The following is a 10,792-nucleotide window of genomic DNA, read 5'->3' on the forward strand; positions in this document are numbered from 1 at the left end:
AATACATCATATTCATTAACAGTATCTATGTATATTCAGAGTTTTGTGGGTGATGTCACTGTTCCTGCCACTCTTAAGACAGTGGTTCATATACTTGGACGTCATATTCTAATTGAAGATTAATCAGTGTGGGCTAGCAAATTTGGGATAAGCAGCAAGAATGTCCTCAAGCACCCCCGATTCATTGTAGTAATTACAAAGTTCATGATACAATAAGCCAGGTGGCCTGAAGTCTTTGACAGTGTCACATTCAGTAATATAGTGTTCAAGTGTGTGCTTTGAGTTTATCACAAAGACTACAGGATGAGTGTTCTGGTATGGGTACAGCGTTACTCACATGCCAAAGTTGCCAGATGCGTCTGTATGCTAGCTTAATTCTGGACACGGCTACATCACATTGTCTGGTTCTGTCCTTATGCTGGCCTTTGTACCTCCTCACAAATTTGTCATATTTACTAATGCTACAACCGCTATCTTCCCGTTTTATACGTGTCCGCATAGTTATGAAGTTATATTACTGCCCGCCCACACTCCCACAGTACTACCAAGAATTCAGTGGAGGATAGGGAAAAATTTGTCAATTGGATAACAATATTTTTTTAACGAACGCTTGTATACATAATGACATCGATGCCAACAGTTGCTAAATACTTCATTCATTCGAATTAATTTGCCTGAATTAACGATATGGCGATATATGCGGAGTTGGTAATAGACGAATAGTGGAATCTGGCATTCTCCACCGAGCCAAGGCCGACAGTGTCGTGTTGCCTGTGAGATAACGTTTCACGACCACAGTTATATATCCATAATTTTTATGTTGTTGGTGGACTGGCGTTTTACTCACCCTGTTACACGCTATAAGACCATTGTTGTTGAAGCGCAGAAATAACTTTTATAACAACAACAACACAGTCCGTTTTGGTTCTTGATTCCCTGGATAACTTAGCGTTGTCTCTCAAACATATGTATGGAGGAGTATATATCTTCTGGCATATAATTTATGAAACAAGCAAACAAAAATGGTCTCAGCACAATTCCTGTGGTACCTCACTTGCCACCGTGTCACGGGTACACGTGGTGGTTTCGTGTCATTAATTACCATGTACTACTGTCAGGAGAAGAAAGTTTCTGGCCCATTCTTGGACCTTCCCCGCATTCCGTTTCCCCCAATTTAATTTTCAGCCACACATGAGGTACACTATTGAATTCTTTAGCAAATTTGAGATATTTTGCTGTATATTGTATACAGGCATGGACACCCTTACCCCCAGGCAGACCTAACATCCCCAGAAAAGGTGCAACACAGAGTGACTTAAGATGTTTCCGGACAAGGCACAATATGGCAGATATTGAAACTTTCTAAATCTTGAAATGAAAGAAAAACATGAACCGGACATTTCTTTTGTGATATCACGTACCATCAACACGAGGGGCAACTACAAGCTCCTAAAGTTATCATGCAGAATGAACATAAGAAAATATTTCTTCACACAGAGGGTGATAGACCTATGGAATGAACCACCATCTCAAGCTGTGGAATCGAGAACAGTACTGGACTTCAAATAGCTCTTTTAATTCTTATGGCTTAAGGTTTCTGCTCGGAGTTTCAATTGTGTGTTTACAGTTCCCAATTTTCAGCATATTATTGATATTTATAATTTAATGAATGTACGGACACAGATGCACACACACACACACACACACTTACTTTAACATATTGACTTACAGTAATTAAACAATGAATACGTGTACACACAGGTGGTGACTGACGTGTGAAGTACTAACACAATCCAGCCAAGTTGAACTTCCAGAAGCTTGCAGCTGCAATACAACCCAAGTCCCAGTGTCAGCAACAGACGTCTCAGTATCGGTAACAGAGGTCCCAGTGTCAGCAACAGAAGTTTCAGTGTCAGAGAGTTACCGTGATGGGTCAGGGAGGAGAATGGAGGATCCCGGAGCTGTTGGCGATAAAGAGTGAAGGTCAGGAATTCACTGACGACCAGATCGCCTTCCTCGTACGTGCCATATGTGACAAGTCCATTATGGACGACTGCCAGTTAGGTGGTACAACATCATCCTGTAGGAAGTATTTCTTGTAGCTTAGATGGAAAGGCAGTACATTACAGGTATAAAAAATAATTATTTTCATTTAAGAGACAACTCTCGCCAGCTGAATGGAAAACTGGCTCAGCCATGTTGATAATGTTATTATCCACTATGTATTTTTATTTTTCTGTAGTAGTACCGAGTCAGTGTGGACAACCAACACCTAGAAGTTAGGCGATATAATGTGAACACTTCTGCAGATAGTTCTTGATTTTTCCGCATCACTTTATCTTGTGTATTTATCATGTTTCTTGAAAAATAATTTATAGTATTAAAATTGTTGATGAAACCTAACAAATTATAAGTTGGGGGTAATTGCAGAGCTAAAATTATAACAAAATTAAATTTTATCATCCAATTTATCAGTTCACTTATTTGTCAGCCGTTCGGGCAGTTGGTCTGTTGTCAAGTTTATTATCAGTTACAGTACAGAAACCGCAGTATCCGGATGAAACGCAGTGTGGTAACGTCATACTGGATAACACGCCCTTGATAATGTGGACTATATTTGTTGATTTATTTTTTTAAAAAAATAAGTTTAATATTTAGTATTTGATGGGTAATATGACATAAATAATATTATAAAAAATATCAATGATCTCACTCTAGTTCCGTCTTGATAAGAATTTGAAATTAATATCTGTATGTCAATCACTTTCGTCCGTCAAATACTAAAATTAAAAGGGAGAGTCAATTTAACCTAATTCCTTTTATAAGAAATAAGACATAGAGGGTATGACATTTTATTATATCGTATTCCTCTTCCAGCTGTTTACCGTGGAGACTGACACACATACAGTACAGTATATATCCTCGTTAAGACACAGACATGAACTACTACAAACCATTGCTTTGTCTCTGATACCTCCTCATATCACGACCCACAGTTTTGTTTCCTTTGTTATTTTCCTTTTTATTCTTCAGAAAGCCTACTGGCAATTCAGAGAGCCAACCCACCACCCAATACGAATGTTTCCTCAAATTCCAGGTTAAATTACCTTCAGAATGGTCACCAAGTTACACAGTAAATGGGATCTGTGTCAGTATAGCCTACATTTCCTTAACACGAACCACTTGAATATATATTACTTAATGGTCGGTTTGACATATACTGTGAAGTACTGTACACTCATCCACATACACACACACAAGGTCATTCACTGGACATTGTGAGAACATGGACGTAACGCAGCTGTGTGCATAGGGGTATAGAGACAGTTCAAACTACAACAGGAATGTTCTCAAAACAAACTCAATGTTCAGAGCCTGTAGGTACAGTCGAAAGATTGAAACCAGAGTTATGTTTTACGACCTAGGATCATAACCTAGTCTTTATAGACTGATACACTTTTACGCAGTTAACCAAGCCTGAAGGTAGATGTGTGTAATAACTAATGTTAAGTAATATATTTTATACATTATACTAACTGAAAACCTAACATGCTTTTTATCTATTTCCCCCAGTTGTGTCTCCCTATCGGCCACCCCCTATTTCCTGCTAGTCAGCTACCCTCACTCCCTGAATCGCGATCAATGGTTGAAATGACTCCAGCTCATCCTCCTCCACCAGTCTCTCAACACTACCTCTCTCCTCCACTAGATTCCCCATTAAGTTCGAGGCGTAACTTAGCTTACTAACAGCTAACTTTTCATTGGCTAATTCTATACTCGGGGCTTTGGCTAATTATTCGTTGCTCGACTTATAGTTGGCCATTAGTTCAATACACTGCATAACTATAAACATTCCTACGGTCTGGCTAAGACACTGGTGTATGTTCTTCACGCTACTATTATAAATTGACAGTTCTCAGCCTTTTTTTTACAGTGGACAGGAGCTAGTTTATTGTGCACCCCATACTTATCCTATGAGCGGGAGCGTAAACAGGATTACAGTACAGATGTTAAAAGTGTTTATCAGACCACTGTCCCTGTGGTAGAGAATACAATGTTGGGGCTTGTTACAGAGTACTCGTATTTCCAGGTTATCGTTTGTTTAGCTCTGTACATAGAAGTTTACTTAGCAACTAGATGCGAAATGTGGATCAGAATAAACGTTGCAGGATATGGGACTTAGTAGAGCTTTATAATGTGATGGATAGTGGCACTGTAGAAGCTGGAGTCGGTAAGTTGCATTTGATTGGTACAGAATTAAATGGAAGCATTATGTTAAGTTGATCTATATACTTTACTGTAGTTATTTTATGTTTCTGGTAAAGCGTTACTGAACAGCTGGTATTGAAGCCCAAAAGGTTTTAAAGAATCCAATACCTTGTTGTAGGAGAGTCGACTGTATTTATACTTAATTACTATTTGGTTTCCTATTTTATTGTATAAAACTATGTGGTTTTTCCTTCGATTATCCGACTGTCTGGCATATCCGACTCCACCTTCCCATATAAATCGGATAATCGAGGTTATACTTTATTATATTAATTTCTTAACAGGAGCCTTACTCATGGCGATTAAGGTGCGAGGGATGACAGACAGGGAGACGGTCGCTCTCACCATCGGCATGGGACTCAGTGAGATATAAGCACTTTATCTGGAGTCTGTTTTTTTTGTGTGTAGAATGAGCGTACGTGTGTGTGTGTGAGAGATAGAATAGTGTAGTGCTAAAGCTGTGGTATAAATTAGTTCCACAACCACACATTCCTAAAAACAACCTGTCACCCAATATGTCTGGGCGTGAGAATCAGGGTGTAACGTAGTGTTATTTTCTAGTATTTTGATAGTATAATGTATTACTGCTTTTGATAATTATGGTCTTTATGTATTCTATGTTAATACACTGCCAGGTACAGTAAAATGACGTTAATGTTTGTTTTCCTTGGAAGGTTCCGTGCTGTCGCCTAAGGATCGGTGTTGGGGGACACACAAAATATGGGTGGGCGATAAGGTGTCATTGCGTTAACCCCAGCTCTGGCAGCTTGGGACTCAAGGTGCCCATGATAAGCGGCAGAGGGTCTGGCAACACTGGTGGCACCCTTGATAAGCTCGAAAGCATCCCAGGTGACTACTGTGGTGTAGCATTATAATAACAGGTAAATGTTTTAGATTTAACACAGCGTCACAGGAACTAAAACATGATAATTGAAGACTTCAGTTTGAATGGAATAATTTGAATAATTACTTTTGTAAACAGATGCAAGGAGAATCTTAACAGGACATTCCTCCATAACTATGTATTAAGAAATTTTATCAGGCTAAACAGTAATAAGTGATATATCTTTAATATGTTTAGTTTGGTCTATTTTGCATATCATCAGAATTCTGACATTGAACTTAAAACGATGATATTATAAAGATCCTTTCCAATCTTAAAGATGATGTTTTTTTTACGCAAGATAAGATACTGTACTGAAAATGTGGAACATCTCATTGTAGTAAAATAACCAACTGCTCACTGGTGATCAAATGCCTGATATATTTGATGTTCACTGTCAGCTGTACTGGCACCTTGTGAATGAACAATAAACACACCAATATACTGTTCAGTAACTGCACCGTAAGGCCAAAGAGTGGTTGTGTCCAACTTCTTAACGTGCTGATTTAAGTTGCGACATCTCGCTTCTGTGCCTCCTTAGCGACGAACAAAGTCCAACACTGCTCAGAGAGGAGAGCACATCTTTCAAAATCAACACTGGTCTTCGATAGAATCGCACCGGTTCTCACACCATGTGTGTGAAGGCATTATTTATATCTGGATAAGACCAATATAGTTAGGACGGAGAGAATCTACGACTGATACGGTAAAGGTAACAGTCAAAGAACTTTAAGACTTACTCTAAATCATTTGAGTTGTAACTAGTCTTCAAAATGTCGAACAGGGCGGTATCTTTAGCGTATCATTAATTTTTTTCATCTTAGCTTCTTTCAATTAAGATTTAAGAATATTTTAGTAAACCCCAGTTTAATACCCCTCTTCCTCTTTCTCTTCTATCTAACCTTTCATATTTTCCCACGGATATAAGTTCCTTTAGAATCCAGTTTTGTTTCTCGGGGTCTCATATCAGCCTTGAGCCTCTTCTCTACCATCAGGTTTCGGGTGAATCTAAGTGAGGAGGAGATACATGGCACTGGAGTGAGGCTGTGCTGCATCACTGGTCAGACCTCAAACATTGTGCCTGCCGACCGCGCATGTACGCCGTCAGGGACGTCACCTCCACGATCACGGCCTTTCCCGCTCATTGTGTGTACGATCATACAGTTTTTCATTACCCTCAACACGCTCTTGTCCGCTCTTATATTTTCAACTTTCAGTTCATTTGTATAAATATTTAATTTGCCATTCATTATCTTCAGTTTGTTTAAAGATTAATATGTAAGTGTGATTGATTACAAACTTCTGGTTGTCATCTTTATCGTGATAACTTTATCGGGAGAACTTTGTCCCATGATTTGAAAACTTCAGACGTTAAAATTCCTCAGATTTTTTCGATCTGTGATGTAATAATAAAGTACTATAGGCTGTTCTCGTATTCCATCGTCCTGTTTAGTAAGTTGGAAAGATTTGCGCTGCTCAATATTAAATGAAAATTATTTAACAAATATTTGTGGTGGAACAGCATCTATCGTACAAGAAGGCGGCGGAGTCGGTGATCGTTGGTAATCGACGTGAAATATGGTCGAGGTGCCTTTATGACGACGAAAGAAGAGGCAAAGAAGCTGGGACACGAGCTGGTGACGGCGGGCCAAGGGTTTGGGCATGAAAGCCAGTGCCATCATTTCCAAAATGGATATTCTCCTCGGCAAGACAATAGGCAACTCTTCGAGGTCAGGAGGTCTGGATTGTATGCGAGGCCAGCCTCGAAGCCTCCAAGAGTTAGTAACACATTTAGGTAAGTGCATGTTGTATCACTCACCCTTTTAGCAGATTGTAAAGTTGGGAGGAAATAAAAATGGGTGTAATGAATGTTAGAGATTATATCAGACAGAAGGTAAATAAGTAGAAGTTTGATGTTTTATTCGGTAACAAGAGTCATTAGAAGTTTAGAACCCGAAGGTAATTGTTTGTTGATTGAGAGAAAGTAGTTAAGGTATACAATGCAGTATGTGGAAATACGTAGCCTCGTGAGAGCGTACAAGTTTTGAGTGCATGTATTGAAAGTACGTAAGGTTGTGTGTTACGTGTATAGTCTCTGGTTATAAATTTGATGTAGTATTAAGTATTTGTCTGCATTGGAGCTTGAGCTGGTGTGTGTGTGAGAGAAAGAGGGAGGAACTAGTATTGGCTTAGGGTATACCCGGGAATTTGAAAAGCTTGGTCGAAATTGAAATATTTTCCAACAAGATTTTCTGTTTATTCTGTGGCTTGCCTTGCCGGCAGGGAGCGGAGCTGCTGGTGAGCTCCGGAGTAGTGACGTCCGTGGAGGATGGCCGCGTCACAATGAACCGGGTCTCGCTGACGGCTCCGCCAGGGCAACTTTTTGTAAGATGCTCCAAAGCAGGTACTGTATTATAACTGTATTTATATATGTAAGATCTCCGTGGGTGACCTACTGTGTACAGTACATTATTGCCTTTATTGAGTGAATATTATCACTTAGCCGTACCCTGACCGTACGTTCATACTTAACGTCTTCCTGGCCTGAATTAATTTATGGATTACCATAAGTACATATATAAATTGTCTTTTGTGGTTACTGCTTCCAACGAAGGCACGTTGTTTTTCGTAAAGCAATTGATGTGACATTACGCTAGACATTGTGGCATTTGTGTGCGGGTCTGACACACACGGTGGTGGTGGACCCATTGTTCAACACGCCCGTATCAGCAGTTGTTGCAAAAGTTATATATTAATATTATTACTGTAATAAGATGCTTGTCAAACTTATATTACTTTCGTAGCCTATACTTATGCAATCTTTCGTTATGCCTGTTCAGTATAGTTTATTTGCTCAATGGCCATTGCATGTCATGTTGAATTAGTTCATTCATTCATTCACCCAGTTATGTTACTTTATCTTCATTGTGTGTGGTGCAGGGAGTGAGTGAGGAGGTGGCGAAATCATTGTGTGGAGACAAAAGGGACTACCACCACCTGCCGTGCGCCGCCCACACTACCCTCGTCCCGGCCTCCACCTCAGGTATGCTTCACTATGTCATCTTGTCACCTTAGAATTATTGAATTAATTAATTTAAGGTGGTATTATGTTTTAAACTGCGTCTATTGTTCTGCCAGTGCTGGTTGGTGTTTCTAGTTATGACTTCACCTTTAAAACTAACATTTGCAAAAAAATTACACATTTCTCTTACTGTTTGGCAAATATATATATATTCATTTACTGTGCTCCAGTTTTCAACATAAACCTTAAACATACAACACATTTTGAAGAAAGGAGCACTTTACCACTTAAAGCTTTGTGGTTGTGCACCCTGAGGCTTCATGACTGAGTGACTCAAACTAAGTTGATCGGGCTATAGTTCAGTTTATTTTCAGCTACTTTAACAAATTATTATTTTTTTAGGTTTATGATCCAACAAGGGTGCTCTAAGCAACTAAGTTAAGTCTGACTATTATCATAAGTCAGTTTAGTAATAGAGAGAAGGTTTTATTATCAGGAAGTCCTCGCGTGTGTGTGGGTATGTAAATGAAAGCAAATCCCATATCCAAGACTGTTAGAGAGTGGACACAGCAGAGGTGGTTCCCAGGATTGAACCGACCACCTTAGGACAGGAGGCTAGTGCTTTCGGTTCTCGGCCGCCGCACCTTTATTGTGTTTGTACGGTGTTATGTAATTGATTAATGAACGTGTTGCAGGAATGTTGGTGACATGGACGCCATGGCCCTGGCCAAGGTGAGCCTGGCGCTTGGGGCTGGCCGTAACCGTGTGGGTGAACCAATCAACTATGCTGTCGGCATCGTCCTGCATAAAGTAACCAACCCTTCTCCTTTTCCTTATAAAAATATCAACGCAATACTGATTTACAGTATATATAATAATAAGTGGAAATTATATATATATATTTGTCTTGAGGATAATCATCAATGGAGTGGTTTGGTTTAGTTGCAACAAGTGTATTTTTGCAGTAGGAGTGTCTTGGGCTGCATTATAAAAAGGGACTGTTTTTTTTCCCAGGTTGTGGGGGAGAGTGTGAAGGAAGGGAAGCTTGGGCGGAGTTGCACCACGACGGACCACTACCTGAGACTGTCCTTGCCAACACCCAGGCTGCTCTCATTATCAACCCCAATGCCACACTTTGAAGAAGTATCTCTGATTGCTGCCCGAGTTGTCTAGAGATGTCTTTAAATTACAGGACCTTATTGTAAGGCTCCATTTTATTTGACCGACTACTTTTGCTTCTCATCTCTCAGGAGAACCACTTTCTGCTTCTCCCACCTAATATCCTTACCAGTGAGAGAAAGTCTGACTGATAACCAGCAGGATATCTCAGCAGGGCGACAGGACAAGCTCTAGTAGACAAAAGTTGACGAAAGAATGCCAGTGTGACGCCACCTTAACTTTTTCTTGGTATTAAAGCCAACACATGGAAGTTTTTATGTTTAATAATGATAAAGTTAAGTTTTATATCCTTCAGACCGAAAATAAAATAGATTATACCGACAGTCGTAATTGCATGGGTGTAGCTGTGACCTTCAGGAGACATTATAGGACCGATATTTTGTCCTAGCCATTCAGTCTAGAAATATTGTATTGGTTGTTCATGTAGTATTGGGAGTTCATGTAGAACTGTTATCATACCAGCGTTAGTACAGCTTGAGTTAGGATAGAATTATGATGACCACTGGGCGCCTGACTCATGCATACGTTGATGAAAAATTGCCCATTAGTTTCGGCGTCGTTTGTCCAAGGTATAGCTTATTTTCCTACGGTATGATTTTAAATATTTTGTGAGACTTTGTCAGTGAATGTACAGTTGTGTAAACTGTGGTTATAGGTGTGTTGGGGTGAGTTATGGTGCTGTGTGGACTAAGTACTTTCAATGACTTAAAGTTTTAATCTAAAATTATTTTGCAATCTAATCTAAGTAAATAAATGGTGATTTTATTGCTAACTCATATTCTTATTACGTAAATTTAATTTGAGGTTACTTTTTAATTTGACTATTAACCTTTTCTCTCAGTGACAGTACTTTTACAGAAATGGCATTTTTAGTACCTTTGCATCAGGTACAGTAGATGACTGCGCTAAGATAGGTGGTGCTTATTTCAGATTCACGGTCCACCCTGCATTTATTGGTTGTTAAATGACCACCTTTTGTTTAGTATAGTTTGTATTAATCAATCACTCTGTAGCATGAACCAAAGAATGCTTTGTTCATTAATATACAACCAATGTATCATTTACCTGTAATCGGCAATAAAAAATAGTAATCTAATTTCTCAATTGAATGGAACCCAAATAGTTGTATGTAAAGTATCGCGCTTACTGTACTTTTGCTTTTGTATCAAAATATACCGTAAGCCCAGAAAAACTTAAAGAATTAATTTGCACATTCATAATTACAGTATTTACAAGATAATGAACTAAACAAAGGTGTTAGTCAAAGTCATCTTAAATGTTAACGAGGGAAGCCAAAATTGCAAGAGAATGCAGTTATCTCTTTCATCCACTCCCACAGGAAAGTAAGTAGTGACCGATCGCCCAAGCGGCTAACGAGCCGACCAGTGGTGAAGAGGATAAAAAAAAGTCTTGATTAGGTCCAATAGTACACAAACCTA

The 10,792-nt window shown here is 39.2% G+C and overlaps 1 protein-coding gene across 1 annotated transcript; it reads left to right on the forward strand.

The window, feature by feature from the left end:
* Positions 1-1,761: 1,761 nt before the first annotated feature.
* On the forward strand, positions 1,762-10,449 carry LOC121855962 (thymidine phosphorylase-like). The gene is given in 15 exon segments (XM_042351179.1): positions 1,762-2,064; positions 4,554-4,631; positions 4,944-5,013; positions 5,015-5,118; positions 6,147-6,239; positions 6,242-6,379; positions 6,707-6,798; positions 6,800-6,947; positions 7,225-7,227; positions 7,440-7,502; positions 7,505-7,561; positions 8,097-8,199; positions 8,870-8,984; positions 9,189-9,216; positions 9,219-10,449. Coding segments are annotated over 15 exon segments (1,323 nt in total). The 5' UTR covers positions 1,762-1,928; the 3' UTR covers positions 9,314-10,449.
* The last annotated feature ends 343 nt before the right edge of the window (positions 10,450-10,792 follow it).

Source organism: Homarus americanus, unplaced genomic scaffold (genome assembly GCF_018991925.1).
Source record: "Homarus americanus isolate GMGI-L3 unplaced genomic scaffold, GMGI_Hamer_2.0 scaffold19117, whole genome shotgun sequence".
NCBI classification, from domain to species: Eukaryota; Metazoa; Arthropoda; class Malacostraca; order Decapoda; family Nephropidae; genus Homarus; species Homarus americanus.